General features: G+C 44.2%; 1 protein-coding gene across 3 annotated transcripts; it reads left to right on the forward strand.

The window, feature by feature from the left end:
* The first annotated feature begins 207 nt into the window (after nucleotides 1–207).
* On the forward strand, nucleotides 208–16,424 carry LMO4 (LIM domain only 4). 3 transcript variants are annotated; one of them, XM_087731687.1, is made up of 5 exons: nucleotides 219–947; nucleotides 3,263–3,501; nucleotides 10,408–10,504; nucleotides 10,859–11,014; nucleotides 15,192–16,424. In XM_087731687.1, exons 2-5 carry the CDS (start codon nucleotides 3,266–3,268, stop codon nucleotides 15,198–15,200), a joined length of 498 nt encoding a protein of 165 aa, XP_087587813.1. In that variant the 5' UTR covers nucleotides 219–947; nucleotides 3,263–3,265; the 3' UTR covers nucleotides 15,201–16,424. The 3 variants fall into 3 exon arrangements, with proteins under 3 accessions (XP_087587811.1, XP_087587813.1, XP_087587812.1); XM_087731685.1 differs by lacking the exon at nucleotides 15,192–16,424 and having other exon boundaries at nucleotides 208–947; nucleotides 10,859–12,002; XM_087731686.1 differs by lacking the exons at nucleotides 219–947; nucleotides 15,192–16,424 and adding an exon at nucleotides 2,181–2,417 and having other exon boundaries at nucleotides 10,859–12,002.
* Nucleotides 16,425–19,808: the final 3,384 nt, after the last annotated feature.

Consider the following 19,808-nt stretch of genomic DNA (forward strand, 5'->3'; position numbering starts at 1 on the left):
CTCCGCGCCCGGGCGGCGCGGCCACCGCTGCCCACCTGACTCCCTCCTTCCTCTCCATTCCCCTCCTCCTCCTCCTCCTCCTCCTCCTCCTCCTCGCCCCCTCCCTTTCTCGCTCCTTTCCCCCCCCCCCCCCCCTTTCACTCATTCCTTTGTCTTCTCGGGGATTGGCAGGTTTTATTATTCCGCCTGAACAAGCCGGGGGCGGATTGGCTGCGGCGGGCTGACGGCGGAGCCGAGCCGGAGTGTAGTTGGGATTCTGCTCTGTCAGTAACACATGTGTGAGGGGCAGCGGGGAGCGCACGCACACGGGCACCCGCGCACGCACGGGGACACACACACACACACACACACACACACGCACACTCGCTCACACGCACTCACCCGCAGGCAGGCGGGCAGAGGGGACGCCTCCCGCGTCCTGCCCGCGCCGCCGCCGCCGCAGGATCCCCGGCAGCAGCTCCGCGCCCGGCCCCTCGCAAACTCGCCGGCTTCTCGCCCTCTCCTCTGAGGCGCTTCGGCGGGCCGCGGCCGGCCGGCTCCGCGCCGCGGGAGGCTCGGGAGCCGCCGCAGCCCAGCGAAGGGGGCGGAGGTGGGGGGGGCGGGGGGGGAAGCGGTACAAAGTGAAGCCACATTGCCAAACTTACCCGGCGATTGCAGCAGCGAGCGGCGGCGGCGCCCTGCGTGTGCAGCTCAGCGGCAGGGACTGAGCTCTGCAGCTCCCCTCCAGGGAAGCGGGAGCTGGAGGAAGGACCCAGGCAGACGCCTCTCATAGAAATATCTATATTTTTCCAGCCTGGGCTGCCCCTTGCCGGGCGGCGGGCTCCCTCCAGCGCTCCCGAAAGCCAGAGCGAGGGGCGAGCGCTGTGTTTGTTTCTTTGCAAGGAGACCGCCTCAGGCACCCCGAGCGACGTCGCTCCCCGGCCTTTTGCAATATAGAGGGGAAGCAGGTAAGAAGTGCCGGTCGTTACCCCTCGCTTCCCCGCGTACGCGTCGGCGGCTGCGCGCCCCGCCGCCGTCCCGCGCCGCCCGGCGGGGCGGAGGGGCGCGGAGCGGGGCGCCCCGGGCGCGGGGGGGGGCGCGGGCCCCGGGCATTGTGGCGGCCCCCGCGTACAAAGCCTGGCGGCGGCGGCGGCCGCTGCTCGGGGGGGCTTCGCCCCCCCCCCCCCCCCCCCCTTTCCAGCTGCCGCCGGGAAAGGGCTCTGCCTGCCTCGGCCGTGAATGGAGGGGACGGGGGACGGGGCGGGGGGGCTGGCGGGGGTACCCGCTTCCCCCGTAGTAAACACTATTCTGAAACAGTGGCAGAAAAGATCAAAGTGAGCTCGCTATTTCTCTCCCCTCCAGTTCCCTTCCTGCCCCCCACACGGTCTTTTGTTTCAATCCAGGAGAAATCCGGTGAATCACCTAATTAAAACCAAGACATGAATTAAGCATCCATTTTTGTACTACAAATTGCCAGCTCTCCGCTTGTCCCTCCCTTGGTCTCCATTAAAAAAACACCAGAGCCGCTGTTACAAGGGGCGAGGGGGGGTTATTTTGCCTCTAGCTTCCAGCTCTGCTTTCTATTTCACTGACTCCTATCCCAGGACCTAAATTGCTTGGCTGTGTAATTACTAGAGTAAGCCTATTTAAGTTAAAAGCTTTTTTTCCCCCCAACTCCAAATGAAACTTGATGAGGGCCCGTCCTTAGTTATCAAGGGAGTCACTTTCTGGTCAGTCCTCTTGATTCATCTTTTTAGATTTAATCAGCATTAAGGTATTGCTTGTCCTTAAGAGCTTTAGCTTAATGGGGTTACTGGATGGTTTTCTCAGTGTACCGTTTCCCATTTTATATTTATACATATTTGCCTTCGACAAAGACGGGCTAAGGTGGTGGCATGGAGTCTTTTTCTTTCTTTTAAGAAACCCGAAGTGATTGAGAGCATAGGGAAACGGTTTAAAGACTGGGAGCAGGAAATGCAGATTCATTTAGGCTGTAGCTGGAAACTGTAACAAAAGGCAATTCCTTGAACAAATGCATCAGAAATCAATTTACATAAAGGTATATGATGCGTTCGGATAAATGCAATGCTAATGGCTTTTAGAGTGGTTTTCTTTCCAAAGTCTCGGGGTTTTTGTTACAGCTTAATTGGTGCAGTTCTTCTGGTTTATTGTGCGGTCACTGGACATACCTCCAGGTACTCTTTCCGAGGAAATGCCTGTTTCAGGCCGGCCTCCCTCCTCCTCCTCCTCCTCCTCCTCCTCCTGCAGCCGAGTTGGGCCGCTGGCAGGGAAAAGTTGGTCCTGGCCGCTCGGGAGGTGTCGGGCTGAAGGTCCGTAGCAGAGCGCCAGATGCCCGGGCATGAGCACGTACGGCTTACAGAGGACAAAGACAAAACATGCTGCTTAATTGGCAGTAAATAACTTGATCTTTTTATAGTGTAAGTGACTGGAGGAACACCGGGAGTTTATGGGGCTCTGGATTGAAGGCAACAAATTAATCGGTTTAGCATAAGCTTTATGAATTGATTCCTATATTATCTCTCGGTTGTCCTGCTTGCATAGAGCAGTTATTAGAAAGTGAAAAATGCCCTTGGTGGCAGCTTTGGCGGCGGCCGGCGTAACTCCGGCCGGAGCGGTGCGCCTCCTTATTCTGCTGCTTGCCTGTGGTCGGGGGACTTTTTTTTTTTTTTTTTTTTTTTTGGAGTAACAAAGCTTTAGCATTTAAACTGCTGATCAAGGGCAGATTAGCGAGACAAAAGTTGAGTATGTTTGTGTAGGAAGTTAACAGGCGTCCCAGAGTTCAATGATCTATTATTCGGGCCAGTGTCCTCAGCCTGGAGTGTTTTCTCTGGGCGTTTTTATGTCTCCGAACTAAAACAATCACACAAAAATGAAATCCCGAGGTCTGGACGGCCGGGCCCGAGCCCCTCGTCACCGCCCGAGCCTGCGGACTCTCCCAGACTGAAAAACCAGTTTCACAACTTTTTTTTTTTTTTTTTTTTTTTACTCTTCACACACTTTTTTTTTTTTTTTTTTTCTTTTTCATAAGCAAAACAAACCCCGGGACTGTTCCTGGCCTGAGCTGCAGCTGCAGAAGCCCGGGGGGGGGGGGGGCGGCGGGGCGCTCCCCCGCCAGCTGCGCCGCCCCGGGTCCGTGCCCCCCCCCTCCCCCCGCCCCGGGCCCGGCGCTGCCCCCGCCGCGGGCGAAGCGGGCGGGGTGCCCCGCTCCGCGCCGCCGGCCCGGTCCGGTCCCTGACCCGCCTGCGCCCCTCTCTCCCCGCAGGCCATGGTGAACCCCGGCGGCAGCTCGCAGCCGCCCCCGGTGACGGCGGGCTCCCTCTCGTGGAAGAGGTGCGCCGGCTGCGGGGGGAAGATCGCCGACCGCTTCCTGCTCTACGCCATGGACAGCTACTGGCACAGCCGCTGCCTCAAGTGCTCCTGCTGCCAGGCCCAGCTGGGGGACATCGGCACCTCCTGCTACACCAAGAGCGGCATGATCCTCTGCAGAAACGACTACATCAGGTGAGGCGACGGCGGCAGGCGGCGGACGGCCTCGCCACCGCGACGGCTGGCACCGCTTTCCCCCTTCCTTCTTCTCTGCCTTTTTTTCCCCCCTTTATTTCTGGCGGGCAGAGGGGTGGGTGCCGGTGGTGCGGGGCAGAGGGGCGGGCTGGCTCAGGATCGCTCCTTCATGGGGAGCGGGGAGACGTGCGGGTGCGGAGACGGATGTTAGCGCCTAGCCCAGGGCGCAGTTGCGGCTGCCAAGTGGAGGGAAGAGTTGGGGGGGCGGGGGCGGAACGACGACTGTAACTTTAAAGTGGTTTGTCAGCACAAAACAAGTCCTAACTAAAAATAAACAGCAATCAGAGAGGCTAAATTAATCTGCTTTGTTGTAGTGTTGAAGGAGCAGTGTGCATATCTGAACGGTAAATGTTAAAATCGTAGGGCTTAAATAAGGCTGTGGCAGAGGTGCTAAATAATGAAATGCCTGCCTTTAGTATCTGATTAATTATGATATTTACATAAGCACCTTTAAACTCCTTTGAGTGGAAACAGAATGACTCATTCTCTGTCCTCCTTGTGAAAGAGCTGATTAACCGTCAGTTGGAGGGCCACCGATGCTACTTATAGCCAAAACCAGTGGTATGTTTGTCTTCGCATTGTTAGGGAGAAGCTTTGAACCGACGTTTTTCTTAACTTCCAGTATAGAAAACGCAGGGGACAGGAGAGGAGGGATATGCTATTGCCCTTTATTTCTTATCTCTTTCTTTTTTGAAGCTGTTGGCTCTAAATGCCACAGATTGGGGTAGGGGGAACTAAGCCTTACTAATCTCGCATCTGTTGGGGTACAGTAAGATTACGCAGTGTATCCCTTCCAACGAGTTTCCAATATAATTAATAGAAAGAATTCATGAGGTCAGGTGCCCGCACGATCTTTTCAGGTGAACTCAAGCTACTTAAACTCATTAATTTAAAAGGAGGCATTTTGAAGGATTACACATTTAATTTGAGTAAATGGTTTGATAGACTGATGCACATGAATGCTTCAAGGAGGTGTTCTGTTTCAACATTCAGTAATTAAAAAAAACAACAAAAAAGCCCCATACCTTCCCGGCATAACAGAAATGCTTAGTTAAAACAAATCGTGTTTTGTTTAAATGCTTCTGGCTCCTCATTTACAGTAAATGTCAAGAGTTAACCCAGGTTTTTCTTCTCCCCGATGGCCAAAAAGTTCCACTCTTTTTTTCTTCCTTTCTGAAAAAAAAAAAAAAAAAAATCAGCCAGAAAATGTTACAAGTTTGCTTATGTTGTAAAACTTGGCTTCTATTTGAGAAGGTCAGGACTGTCCCGAATGTGTGTGTGCATGCATGGAGACCTCCTCAGTCTAAAAGGATGGAGTTAAGACTTGGTTGCACTGGCAGTGCAGCCTCTGTCCTGAATAACATGGCTGCATCTTCGGTCAGTTAAGTAGATGAAACGCAGCCCTCGGTATCTTTGAGGAATCGGAGCCTTAGCTTCGCCAGTTTTGGGGGTATTTTTAGAGAGAAGTGCTAGAAAATCAACACATGGGGGGGTTTTAATGGTGCTTTTCGGTCATCATCCTAAGCAACAAGCCTAAGCCTGGCAGAATTGTAATTAAATAGAGCAGAACGGTGTTAGGGAAAGAGTCTCGTTTGAAGTGGAAAAATTGACACTACTGCTAAGATGCACTGAATAGTACGGATTCATCACTCGACCAACACCATCAAACAAACCCTCATGTCTGATTACTACTAATTAAAAAGAGAAGATGCGTCCACTGTATCCCAGAGGCAAGTTCAGGCAAGCTTATCGCAGTCCTCGGGTTTTGTGTTGCCAAAAATTAATACTCGTTTATTTTAATGTAGGCGACTATGAATAGGATGCTTTATCAGATGAGGGGTTTGAATTGATCTCCTTGTTCTATCGCCTGACTTCTCTTTAGATCTGTGTAATTTGACTTGCAAAAATAACTCTGACAGATGCTTGCTGAAACTTGAACTGGACACTGTACGCTCAAGGTGGGGTAGGACGGCCTGGCCCTGCCAGGCCTGAGTGCGCTTGGAGCTTTCCCGCTGGAAACGGACTTCGCAGGCTTCCACCTGGGTTGCGCCGGCAGGAGCGAGGCCCTCGCCCTTTTCTCGCTCGAAATGGCCTCGTTTGGTCGCGGAGGCGATGCCGTCCGTGGGCAGCGGGTCTCTCCGGCTCCCCTCTTCGCCTTCTGGAGGGCTTTGGCGGCGGCGGGTTCCCCAGGCCGGAGCCACGGGCACGGCTCTTGGCGGCGGCGCCGGGGCACCCAGACGGGGCTCCCAAAATGCGGGCGAGGACCGATCGCCCCGGCAGGCGCCGGGTGGAAGGGACTGGACTCCTGCGGGCCAAGCGCGCGGGGCCATTTATTAATGAGCTGTTTTCGCCGTCTGAGGTTGTATGTGTTTTGCTGCTGCTGTTTAAACAACACAGCGCTCCCCTCTCCCTCCCTCCCTCCCTCCCCTCAAAACCCGACGCCGAACTGGCCGCGGAGCTCCGGCGCAGCCTTCCTTGGGAGCCGGGGTTCCTGGGAAAAGGGAGGGAGGCGAAAGCCCCGGCCCCTGCCCCTTCCCCTCCCTCCCCAGGGCGAGCCGGGCGCTGGCAGGGAGGGGAGCGGAGCGCAGCCCTCCCAACCTTGAGATGCCAGATAAAGCAGCAGCGTGGCAGGGAATCCGCACAATTAAAAGCTTTAATTAGTGTCTCCTCCATTTTCCCTTAGTTCTGATAGGTTTTATCTAATGAGATCTGGTCCCTGGCTTAGATCTGCTCGGAATGACGTGTCCGAAATGAATGAGCGCCGCGTCGCAAACAAAACATTTAATTAACAAAATTGGCCTCTAAGAGAGAGCAGGGAGTGGTGGGGAAGGGGAAGCGGGGGGAGGCCGCCCGGGCGCGCCTTAAAGGGGCAGCGCCCGCCGCCCCTCCCCTCCCCGGGCGCCCGCTCCTCGCCGCGCGGCGTGGGCGCCGCCCGCCCGGCCCCTTCCGCGGGGGGTGCGTGGGGCCGAGACGGACCCGGGCCCGGGGCCCGCCCGCAGCCGCAGTGAGCGCCGGGGAGGGAGGGAGGGGGCCGCCAGGCAGCCAGTTCATTTCCCTGGTAATCAGCGGCAAGCTGCTATATTCAGGGAATGCTGTCCCTTTAATTGAACAGGCTAGGTAATTAAATGGCACTTTTCCAATAGGACGTGCTAGGTAAATCTAATAGTTGGTTATTTAATATCACTTTGAAGTCTGCCCACTCAAGCACAATGACAGCACAGGAGCATGTGAACTATTAGCTAGGAAAAAAAAAAAAACCAGGATCTCAAAAATTAATTAAATCGCATGCAATTTAGGGGGAACGTTTATCTTGATTTGTCATAACAGAATTAATTCAAGGCCTCCAATTCACTTGGGGGCAGATCTGTTACTCTGAATTAACCAAGCGTAATTTGGCTGGTTTTTTTTTCCTTTTTTTTTTTTTTTTCCTCCCTTCCCCTTCTCTAATGCAGCACTTGCCATTATGCACAGCCCCCCTTTTAAGTATCAATAGCTTCTGGTGCTTTTAAGGTGCTTGGTCTCTAGTTATTCTGAAGTACCTTTAATGGACTTGGCTCCAGGCGTAATTTCTGTGTTGCCTTCCTTTGTTACATTTAATATAGCTGGTGCAGAATTTAGATTAAATATAGGGAATGTACAGAAACACCAATCGCTTCTGGATCAGTAGGTCTGGATGTGCATTTCTCTTTGCTAGGGCTTGGATATATATTTGTGGGCAGGGAGAATCAGAGCGCTTAAATCTGTCTGCACGATTTGGGAAACAACTGGAACCTTATTTTGTTAGTGTAAGTTGCTAGAGATGTGTTTCTGCGGAGAGTGAATTTTGAGCAGCAAGACGGGGAAACTGGGCTGAAAAGATTTCTTGCTGCCTTCATTCCCACGCTTGTGAAAGTTCTGACGCCACCCCCCCAAAAAAAAAACCCCAAACCAAACCAAAACCCCAGAACAGGAGCGTTTGTGTGTTTGGGGGAGCGGGGAGTGCCGTCTTGGAACCACACAGTAGTTAATTTAAGGTGGCTCAGTAAAATGCTGCTAAGTGTAGAAGAGCTGCCTTGTCCGTATAGGGAACCTCTTGATGTTTGTGATTGATTGCATTGCCCAAATGTTGAAATATTAATGACCTTCTTGGACTGAGGACCCAAAGAGGAAACTGAAACCAATTCTGTCATCACAATTAAAGAGTCCCCTGGCTTTAATTAGCCTGACCTGGGGTATCTCTACCCATTGCTGCAGTTAAAGAGAAAAGAGCCCATTAAAGTCCAGTCTGAGACCGATAGCTACTTAATTGAGCACCTAAAGCCTCAAGCCTTTTAAATCAAATACTGTCCTGGACAGTCCCCCCGGTTAGATAATTAGCTCTCCAGCCTCTCAGAAACCATGTGAAACAACTTTTTCAGTAAAGAATAGTTACTGTGGAAGAGTTCCTTTACTGGTAAGGAGGAATAACGTTTTTTTAAAAGATAAAACCATTTTCCTGTTAATGGTATTACAGAACAAAACCATTCGTAACAGTGGAGAAGGAAAAATAAGCTTAATTTTCCTGGTAAATAATACAGAGCAGCGGAAAGTTGTTCTGACTTTGCAAGCAATTTTTCGGAATTTTAGCAGAAGCTTCAGCTGAAGCGGCTTCCCAAAACAGAACCGTTCTGGGAACGTGCTTAGGGAAAACCTCAGATGTGTGGAAAGCCTCTGGATTAGTTTGACTCCATTTATTAGGATTCACAGACATTGAAGGTGTACGACCGCTTCTAGTCAGAGAGAACTGTATAACAAATGCATGCTTAATGAAGACAAGTAGTGCGATGAGATCAGTTTTCCGAAAGCTGTTGTTTTCAGCTGGGTGGTGCGTTTGTACGGGGGGGTTGCGAGAGACCGCTCACCAGGTTCAGGTTCTCCCGGCCAAGTACCGCTGTCCTTTCCTCTGGGCCTTTCCTTCTCCGCCCTGCCCGGCGATGCCCTTGTCGCCACCCCCTTGCCCTCGAGTTTTGGGTCTGTGCTCTAGAAACGTAACGGTGCCTTGCTGCCGCCTCCTGCGGCGCTTCCCGTGCACCTTTTCCACGTGCCAGCTCCATTCCTAGTAACAATGGAGGAAGAAAAATGCGTATCGCAAAGCTGTGGAAGTCACCTCAATGCATCATGTAACTACGCGGAACTGGTCCTGATGTAGAAGGTGCCCTCGTAATGGACCCGTAGTTTCCCGGCAGTTTAGTCCCTTTGGCTGGAGGTCCTGGCGATGTATTAGTTCAGCTTTCCCTTTGTAACCACTGTGATTCTGCAAGACCGTGTCAATGTGTCGTGGATCTCAGACTAATTAGTTTTGAAATGGAGTTTTGATTGAACTCTTCAAATCGATGCTGCTGCAAAATTTGTTTCTCAGCTTCCTATTAAAAGCCATCTTAAGGGGCAGTTTTACTACTCTCTCTGTCGTTCAGTCGATACATTTAATAACAACTTACAGGCTATTTTCAATAAAGTGGCGACAGCAAATTAGTAGTTTGAACATGACAAGCCTCCTCTGCAAGCTCAGATTCTGAAAATTCAAAGCAATTATTTTTATACAGAGGCACACTGCAATCATTCAGATTACGGGTATTCTGTTGTAATGTGTCTCCTAGGTTGACACAAACAGAATTTTATGACTTTATTTGGACAGGAAGGAGATGCAAATATTAATATTTATTATGACACCAATACGCTAATTTGTAAATCCTATTACTATGTTTTACATCGTGCAGAAAAGTGGGTCTGCGACCCCGCCAGCGAGTTCGGTTTCCTTTTTTGCTGCGAAATGATCGTGGTAGTCTTTATAAATATTTGTGTATATTAGGGACGCGCGCAAAAGCAAATAAAGGTTTTCTAATTCTAGCTAACGCAGCCTGTAAAAGCAGAACTCAATAATCATTATTGTATTGTATTTTGAATCGATGCGTTGTGCCTTTAAATGGATTTGAAGAATTATGTATATATTTTTCTTCGCCACTCTTCTGCCTCTTCCCCCCTCCCCCCACGGCGTGTGCCCCCCCCACGGCAGATGTTGTGGTCTCATTTGATTGCATAGGAAAACTGCAGTGATACAGCAAACACCCAGAGAGATATGATGACAAATGGGTCCAGATCCCGGTAAATTACTTTCTGCTCAAATCGAAATTTCATTCAGTTTGTTGCTAGCAGAGATGAAGTAATCTAAATTGTGGACTCAGGAGCAGATAGAGGGAAGTTGGAGCAAGCATTTCATTATCAAGAGAGAGAGAAGGTTAGGATGAAAGAGATGAGCAGAGGCAAATCTAAAGTGTTGACACCATGATTGAAAAGGTTAACCCATACACATTATATATCAACCTGGATAGCAGAGAGTTTCTAATGGAAACTCTGCACTGATGGAGGTTTACTGGAGTTTCAATACACCGAGCATGATGTCTTCTTAGATATACAATCAAATCCTCTTAACCCTTTTGATGACTCATATCTCAAGATATGATTAAAGTACAAAAGAGTTCTTCATATAATTTCAAGGACACAATGCATTTAAACTCCAGTCATGAATTGTATCTTTTTTTTATGATGAACCCAGTAATCTGATAAAATGTGTGTAGTACAGAATTGTTTGTGTTTCTAGAGGTGTAAGTCAATATTTCTGATTAAATCCTGTGTAACCACATCCGAGGTAGGGCGAAGCTACCGGTTGTTACACAAAAATGTACTTTTTCGTATTATGACACGTAAGCAAGTTGGGAGACGGGGGTCAGAAGTCTAAAGTAGTTGTGTAATAAACCATTGCAGTGATGCGCAAAAATGCTTAGAGCCTCCTGTGTATTAAATTATTCATGATCATCACCTCTGTTTCAGGTTATTTGGAAATAGTGGTGCTTGCAGTGCCTGTGGACAGTCCATTCCTGCTAGCGAGCTGGTCATGAGGGCACAGGGCAACGTCTATCATCTTAAGGTGAGGGGGTTTTCCTACGTGGTTTTTTTGGTGGCTGATTAGTACCGCCGTGCTTCTCCAGTGTAGAATCTGCATCTGCTTATGAATGAAATGCAAAGCAGTAACTAGAAATATGAGTATATATTATAAAGCTTCCCTCAGCGTGTAGCTTTGTTCCCCTGTAATCGGTAAAACTATACTTGAGTTATGTACTGCCTAGTCCCAACAGGTAAGACTAATGCCATATTTGGAGATGCTAGAAACCCAGCAGCTCCATATCTCAACTGTACTTGCAGTCTCTGAAGTGTAATTTTCAAACCTGCAGCATACTTAATTTGTGCTGTAGTTTCACTTGCTGTCTCTTTCCTTTTTCAGTGTTTTACATGCTCTACCTGCCGGAATCGCCTGGTCCCCGGAGATCGGTTTCACTACATCAATGGCAGTTTATTTTGTGAACATGATAGACCTACAGCTCTCATCAATGGCCATTTGAATTCACTTCAGAGTAATCCACTACTGCCAGACCAGAAGGTGAATACTCAACAATTACTAATAAGCTTTATTAGAGCTAAATGAAGATCAATTTCTTTTCGTTCTGATAGTGGACACTCCCCACCCCTGCAAGGAGACCTTTAAGTAACTGAACTTACCTTACCTTAAGTAACTTAGGCGTGGGGTGTGGGGAGAAAATACTAACCTTTTAAATCTGACATATAGGGTGAGTCAGTTTATTTTGGTTTGGGCATGTGCATCTGTACAGCTGTTGAACTCCTTATGTACCAAGCGAAATGGAGAGCATACGTTAATACACACTCTTAACACAGAGAAGTATTTGATTTTATAATCTTGAAATTAAGGGCTACAAGAGAGCAGGTTTCTGTGGGAGGAAAATTAGATCCTTTAATATGGAAATAAATGTCTTGTGAAGAGAAGGTTCCTGAACTAAACCAATGTATTTCACTTCCATCTGAAGGTTTTGGTTGAGGAAGCATGCTGGGGTACTCTTTCAGAAGTATTTTCCTGTCTGTTTTGTATGTCATAACTCGGATTTAAAAACCAAAGTGCTATTTTCTTATCGCTCCATAACACTAATAGCTCAACTAGAGATTGTATATCTCTGCGGTTGATAGCCCTTGGTTTCTAGCTAAATGAGTAAATAATGACTGTACAAATCATATGGAGAAGAAGAAGAAAAAAAAATTCTGATCAACAGTTGTCCTGTAACTCTGAAACTAGATAGTTTTAGATCTATTTTAATCTCCTTAATAAGTCCTAAAGCTATGCAAGTGAGTGCATTTTGATAACTGCTGTGCCTAATTTGTAACAATTACTGTCAACCTTGAGTTAAGAGACTGTTCATTCCACCCTGGTCCAGAAAAGAGTGAATGTATGACTCTTGCACATAATTTTATTCACATCATATTTCATACTGATTATGTATTGATGACATTGATTCATTTACTCTTTACAGCGCCACTTGCATGGATATTAAATCTTATTGACCACAGATGAATTTTAATTTCAGATTGGTGATAGATTTTTCCATCAGCTCTGATAGTATATTTGACTTTTTCATCATTAACCCAGGCAATCACACAGCACTGAGTTATTGCAATGAAACAAAAAGTGCACACTTCAGTTGGTAATTCTTTATAGATTTACAATAGGAACTTCATTAATGTCTGTAAGGATCACAAAAAATAACATTTATCTGCAAACAGGAATTCGGAAGATTAAAAAAATCTGGGACAAATGCTAGGCTGATCTATTCTGTAATGTACAGAATATTTTTTAGTGCTTTTACTTAGCGGAGAAACATGTCCAGGAAAACACAAACTGTTTTTTAATTTTTTTTTTTGTTGTTGTGTTGCCACATTTCAATATCTGTGTTTGCTTTTTTTTCCCCCTGTGCATAAATTTACTGATTAATTTTAAGTATTCTTTCAAGTCTTATGCAGTGAATGTAATTACATCAAAATAAAACATGGACCTTTTTTATTTACTTAATTTGTCAATCGAGGTGATGAGAGAGTCGAGTACAAAAGTCCTATATAGTTAGGCAGAGCAAAGATAATTAAGATTGGAGAAGAATGTGCGGCCTCTGCTCAAGGAAGTACAAATACAGTTAAAGATTCATAGATTTATACTGTTGTGAATTTTAATGAAACAAATCTTTAATATAGACTAGCTAGCAGTGAATCTGTTAAATGAGTATTTGTAGGTATCCCATTTCAAAATATAGGTAAAACCATTCATCTTTATACACTGCAGTAAAAGGTTTACCATCCTGAGAGAGTGGTTTATCCACTTGTCTTCTACAAATGTAAAGTTTAATGTAACTTCAAATAGGTGCCTAAATTGTCATTTAGTTTTATCAGTTTCTTACTATGCCTTAGCAAAACATAAAAATGATTTAGTTGCAATAAAAGCGGTAGACATGATGAGGAACATAGAACATGGAAAAGAGAAGTAAAATTGGCCTGGGCTTGCAGAGCTCACGACCGTAGACACCTGGTAGAAGCTAAATGCAGAGCAACTAGTGAGAACAGGTTTTTATTAGTTCCTGTCACCGGCTATTAACTGCATTGCTATAGTCAGTAATGAGGCAGATGAAGAGGGACTGGGGAGAGGATTGGGGGGAGAGATTATAGTTCGGGGTTGTTTTTTTTTTTTCTTTATAATATAGTATCTCTAGAAAATGGGGTAAGTTCTCCTGCCAGTTTTCAAAGGGGAATTGCGGAGTACCCGAACCCCAGAAAACTGAAATAGAGTTGAGGAGATAAGTTGATAATTCATAGATTTGTCAGGTGTCTGGAGTTTTGGAAGCTACAGGGGCAGGTGCCGAGAGTCGTGTTTTGTATGTTGGCTTTTTAACAGTCTAAAGATGTTTACATCCGAGATGTTTTCCAGAAAGCTGAGTGTTTCAGGGCCGCTAATTAAAAACGTTCTTCCAGTATGACGGAGTTGGCTGTACCAGATACTTTTTATTAAACATTACGGATCAATCAGTCTCCAGGTTATTCTACCACTAGAGATTATAGACGTAGCAGACTATTCACAGGGGTTTTTATTAAACTGAAGAGATTGACACATATTCCCAGCATTAAAACACATTTTTGTTGCATACGTGAAGGTGACAGTTATGAACTCAGGATCGTCTCGATATAGTCTACAGGTTAATCCCTGTTGGTGATTGGCACGGGCAGAAAGGGTTGCATGACCTAACTTTGTTTAAAAACTTGCTTTTCTTTTTAAGGAGGCAAATGCAGTGATGTCGGCTATTCCTGCCTTTTGCCTCCCCGAGGCAGTTCACACGTGTAAATTATAACTTCCCATCACTCGCTGTGTAGTTTGAAAAAAACCCCTGTTTTCTCTAAACTCGGTACTGCTTGCCTGCAGAATGCAAACTCTTAGCTTGTGGTGTCCTGTGTGGCGTTTCATTTGAAGGGGCTGTATTGCCAATTCTTCTCTATGCTTTTTTGGTAGCGGTAGTATTGCGGTAGTATTCCTTGTTTGCAACGGTATTGCCACCTACTAAGAGTGTGAATTTTCCACCGGTTGGCAACGTTCGTAGCAAACGCTTGTCTTCAGCTTCTATACTTTTAAAGAAAGTATGAGTTAGATTACGTCTCTCAGAGAAGATCTTAAAAATCTTCCGGTTTACATATCACTCACCAGTTCCCTTGTAGTTACATAATTGGTGTTGTCTGTGTCCATAGTAGAAGATATTTGATGCTCATTTATTAAATATGCTTGCTGGCTGCTCCCTAATCTTTGTTCTGGACAGACAAATTACCTTTCTCACACTGAGCTTCAGCTCTGGGGAATTAAACCTCCAAGCCTCTACTACTTTAATTAGCTTGAAAGTGGGGGGTTGCAGTTACTAATAGACCTCAGGCTTTTAGTAACTTAGAGAAAGGGTGAAAAAAGAACTTCCTGGGAAGCGCAAAATGTCATTTAAAAACCATAAAAATCTAATATATATTATTTCATTTTGGTAATTGCAAACAGATTGTATTTGAAGACTATGGATGATCATTTCTATTCTATCCATGAAAGTTTAGATTTTTATTGAGTGAGACACTTTTAATTATCACAATTCATTAACACCAGTGTGAAAGCACATGTTTGACTTCATATATTAAAATGTTTATGTAACATTAACTAACACACCAGATGAGGAATTTTAAATGGGGGGGAAAAATCCTGAAATATCTATATTTAGCTCTTGTGCAATGCAGCATATTAACCAAAGTTGCCTTGGGAGGATATTGGCTGTACTTCTTATTTGCTTTACACGCTATTTCTTCCAATTATAAGATCATATTACTAGCTTCTTCAAAGGCATGGCATAATGTTTCTTCCCTTTTAAAAGGGGCCCAGAAAAACCACCTTATTCACTGTACGATTTGTTACCAGAAAGTACACTTATTTATTGTTGTCGTCTCTTTTTTTCTTTTTTTTTTTTTTCCCCCTGTCTGCTCTTTTTAGTAGTGAAACTACGGAAAATGTTTGCTTTTTTGCTATTTGAAGTTGAAACGTTAGCAGTATGAATGGATAGTGTAGAAAGCCTTAATCAAGTCACAGTTGGAAAGTAATCTAATAAAAAAGAGATTAGTGAATAAGGAAAAGACAAAAGCCGTCATGTTGTAGTTTCCTCTCTCAAATTTAGTATGCTAGCTAAGATACCCATTTTTATTTCTTACAGGTCTGCTAAAAGGTCAGAGTAATGCAGAATGCGTGCCTTCATCTCAAATTTTGTTCATCACAGATGGATCCCATGTCTCCAAGTAGACAAGTCACCTTTGTAGCTAGCATCAATGCCAGCTCCATACCATTGCACCTTCTTTATTCTTGATTGCCCTTCCCACATTTATTGGTGTATTAAAATGACTGAATATGAACATTAAGGACTCCATGAACCTGGGCTAATGGGAGACTGTAGAGAAAATGAAAAAAGATCCACCGGAGGACATCTTGGGGGGGGCGGGTGGGGACGATGACTAATGAAGCTAATTAAAAGAAGCATTGAAATCTGCTTTCTACCCTCATTAACAATTAGCAGGGCACTGGCCAGTTTGTACCCTGTGTTTTACCTTAACAACATTCTATTTGCTCTTTGTATATTTAAGTGTTGTAAGGAAATGTGTTTCAATCAAACTGAACATGAGATAAAGATGTGGCTTTTGTGATATTCTATCACAAACACTTTTATTGTATCTCTGTAAAATACAATGTATGTATGCATGTAAGTGTTTTTGTCCTAATGTTGCTACTTCCCATGGCAAAAAAAAAAAAAGAAAAAAAAAAGAAAAAAAAAGTGAGGCTCATAGCAGCTACTGTGTAGAAATTTTCACCTACTTCTAATTTGCTGAATGAAGAAAAATCTTTTATTTGTGATATTTTCAGAGACATTTGCTCTAGTATGGTGTATTTAAATAATAAAAAAGTAAAACAAACAACACTGAATTGAGTATGGGTTTTAGAGGCTTTGCTTTTTTTTTTTTTTTTTTAAACCCCCCTACATTCAAAACACTACTCTGAAACTATGTCTTACATAGTCATTACCTTAATTGTCAATTACCTTTTAAAAGTAGCTTTTTGGTTTGGACATTTTTTTTGTCTTATGCCAGTAAAGAATCTGTTAAACTACTTCACCGTGTTACTTTTGGCAAGGATACAGAGCACTACTTCAAAATGATCTTTATTTTTCATTGAGATTCTTAACTCTGGTAGCAGCAAGTATATTATAATTCATATTGCAGTGATTTATGGTATGCATATAGGTATCGTGGTCTCTTCCTATCCAGTTCCTTTCTGCAGAATCATCTGTGTCAAGGGTGTGCATGTGTCCGTGAGTGTGCAAGCATGAGCGTGTATGTATATGCCGTAAGAGGTCAAAGAATAATAAAATAAAAACCGACAAAAGGTCTGTACCTCATGCTGAGCACTAGAATTGAGTATTCATAAAAAGGAATACAATAGCTATTCTGATCTGAACAACATAAAGTTGTGTTTGCTGTGGTAAGAGCAACTTTGCAACACTGATAATCTTAAGGAAAGAAAAACACATATCCCGGGCTATTTCCGAGAACTAACTGATCTCAAATATGATCTGTTCTCTGAAAGCAAACAAACAAAAAACCACCCCACCCCACCCCCCGCCAAAGCAACAAAGCCTCCTCTAAGCTTGGAAAGGGAGCGACTTCATTTAGTGGGCTTTTCCCATCAGCTGCTCGGTGGTGGAGCTGTGCAGAATAACGCTGAGAAACAATTCTGACTTTGCATGTTTGTAGCAAGGATACTAACGTGACTCTATGGCCGTGCATTTTATGCCTTCAGTCAGGAAACTGCAAGCACCTGGAATGTGCCTCTGCCGCAATTAAAAACAAATCAATATTAACGAGTACTCTACTTTTCTGGGAGACTAACACATTTGAAACACATCATGATTACGTTTTCTTTTTTAATTCTGGTTTTTGAGAAGGTGTTCACTGTTCAGCGTGCTTGGTTACGGAGTGAGCTTGACTTACGTTTGTTGTGATGCCGATGCACAAAAAGCTGATTTATAGATTTGTCTGTCTAAACACCCAACAGCAGATATTTTTTTTTTTTTTTTCAGATTCTACTTCTTGACCTCTAGTATATTGGAGGTCTGCTGAATTTCTTCTTTTAACACTTCAGTGCTTGAGGAAAAAATAGGACTGTTGCAGAGAAAATGTCATAATGTACAGTATAAGTAAAGACAAAAGAATACTTGCATAACATACAAAGCCATAAAATGACTGAAGCTATGTATGACTTTTTAATTAAATGCCCTTCCATATTTTTTTAAATAAGTTTCTAAGCTTTTTGATCTGGCATTAAAGTCTTTAGGTAGAGTCCTGCAAATTGTGCTGCGTCAATATCCTTGAAAAGACACTTGAAGTCATATGAATATAGAATTCAAGTATTAGTGAGACTGTAGACATCTTTTTATATTCTTTCAGTATAAGCACTCAAGGTACAGTGTTTAAATCTAACACGTACAGATTTTTGGTTGTCCAATATAACCTAGAAGTGCTAAGAAGATAGCTAATAACTTCCAGTACGTAATGTAGTATAGCATTTAGTGATGTAGAGGTTGAAGTTCATTAACAGCTTTAAATAAACTATTATATGACTCGTTTGTAAAGCGCAGCTACCTATTTAATAGCTTACTTTAAAAGCATTTCTTAAGTAAGTTGCAGACCTGTAAGATTACAAATGTCACTCATGTTAGCATAATCCACATGCAAGTGATGAAGCCTTTGCTTTGATGTGCTAAATTGGAGGAGGACTAATGGAGCTATGAATATACAATAGAACATATTTAAGTAGTATTCTTGCTTTAGGTGAAACACTTTCTTGAAACCAGAGGCATTTCAGACAATAAAACAGGCTCTAATGGGGACGGTAGGTGTGGATAGAAGGCTACTGGAAACACTTAGATTTGTCCTTATGTGAAAAATCACTTTTTTAGGAGCTCTGTAAGGAAAAACATGTACTTGTTCACCTTTTATCACATGCTTTTGCTACACTGAGGCTGAAATACACCCTCTGCATTTAGTGCCGCTGAAAAGTCATACAAATAATCATTCAGTAAGAGCTTCCCTCACTTTCAAAAATGAATGCTGTTAAAAAAAATCAAAGGAAATATTACTAATCTGAAATCATCCTCGTGAACCTGGATAAAATGCTCTGTCTATATTGCATCTAAACGTCTCAATCATATAAATTGTCACTCTTATTAATGAAACAATTTTGTAAAAAGATTGCCCTCTAAATGGGTTTAATGTTTTTACCTATCCAGCTGTCTAGTTATGAGATTTACGCATCCTGGCAGGCAGTGGGACATTAAGCCTTTCCAAACCAAATTCTGTTAGCAACAAGATACTGTCTTTTCAGACCTACATGATTTATCTTTAAATATTTTAACAGGTTATGCAGTATCTTATGAAATATAAAATGAGAATGTCTTACCAAAATGAAGCCTATGAAATTAAGTCACATCTTCAGAATATTAACCACACTGAGTTTCTCTCCCTTTTGCCCTGTTAGTTAACACCGATAAAATTGGCATCATCTAGTTTTAGGGTAAACACTAAAAAAAAACCCAACCAAACAAAAACCCACCACATGCCAGCATAGTATGACTTGCTATCAAGTACTGTCAGGGATTTCAGAGATCGTTTTGATTTAAATTTTTTATCAAATTCTTTGGCTGGGAGTTACATGTCAGGTGCGAGGCTTTTTGCAAGGATCTACGTTCTGAACAGCTCTATTAAAATAACAAATAAAATTGAGATCAGAACAGTTATGTATATATATTTTTTAAGTGTTACATTTCTTCAGTGTGAAACTATGTGTTCCAGGTCCGCTTTCACTGCCTGAGCCTCCTGTACGTGAAGTACCAGATAACCATTGCTGCTGCTTGTTACTTTTAGTACCAGGTGTATGCCTATTGTCAGTCCAGCTAAGCCACAGAAGAGCTTATTGCAATTAAATAGCAATTTGTTTCTATGAAACTGCAATTAAAGTATTACTGATCAGCCATTTTAGATTGGCAGTGCTTTGACTGCATGTTAAACAGCGAGGAGCTCTCGATTTATTTCTGCAGCGTCTGAGCTGCGAGTAACAGTGAAGTGTAACATGCTCACCTATGTCCCTTGTCAAGTTGAAAGTATGAGTCCTCCGTGAAGCACTCTGATCTCATCACGAACATGCTGAGAGCAATGACAAGTCAGGGCTGATCTCTGTAAGTTGAACTTGCAACTTACAGGACCTGAAGTTATTACTGTTTTCTGTTCCTGTATAAGCAGGGATGTGTACGCTTCCTACAGGGGATGTTTTCAACTTCAGATTGATTCTGTTGAGAATGGACTGCAAGTTGTGGGCCGCAAGCCAATAACGTACTGCAGGTCCTGACTTGTTAGAGCTGTGTAAACAGGGCTACTATATCTCCTTAATCACAACTAATAAAAGACTAGAAGAAAGCAATCAATTACCTTATAAGTTGGGTTTGGTTTTTTTTTTTTTTAATAAAAAGCAGAAGTTTATCTGACATGGCTATTATTTTCACACTTGTACAACAGACGAGACAGTTTAAAGCAATCCGATCAGCTTACCTGCGCACACCCGGGGTTTGCTGGTGACTGTTCGCCTGTGACATTCCCGGGAAGCCACAGCGCTCCTGCCCCTGAGGCTGGCAGAAGCCGCCAGCCACCACCGCCTTGAGTCCCCTGCCAAGCTTGTAGCCGTTTGTGGTTGACCTGAAATCTGAAATGTAAATTTTTGGTGCAAATTA

Source organism: Nipponia nippon, unplaced genomic scaffold (assembly GCF_047370975.1).
Source record: "Nipponia nippon isolate SJK-2023a ecotype South Korea unplaced genomic scaffold, ASM4737097v1 scaffold_5, whole genome shotgun sequence".
Taxonomy (NCBI): Eukaryota; Metazoa; Chordata; class Aves; order Pelecaniformes; family Threskiornithidae; genus Nipponia; species Nipponia nippon.

Bases quoted from the DNA above. Each gene is read 5' to 3' on its own strand.
- LMO4 (XM_087731685.1), top strand. From the start codon at position 3,266: ATGGTGAACCCCGGCGGCAGCTCGCAGCCGCCCCCGGTGACGGCGGGC. The intron at 3,502-10,407 runs GTGAGGCGACGG...CCTCTGTTTCAG, and splicing joins TGCAGAAACGACTACATCAG to GTTATTTGGAAATAGTGGTG. The intron at 10,505-10,858 runs GTGAGGGGGTTT...TTCCTTTTTCAG, and splicing joins GCAACGTCTATCATCTTAAG to TGTTTTACATGCTCTACCTG.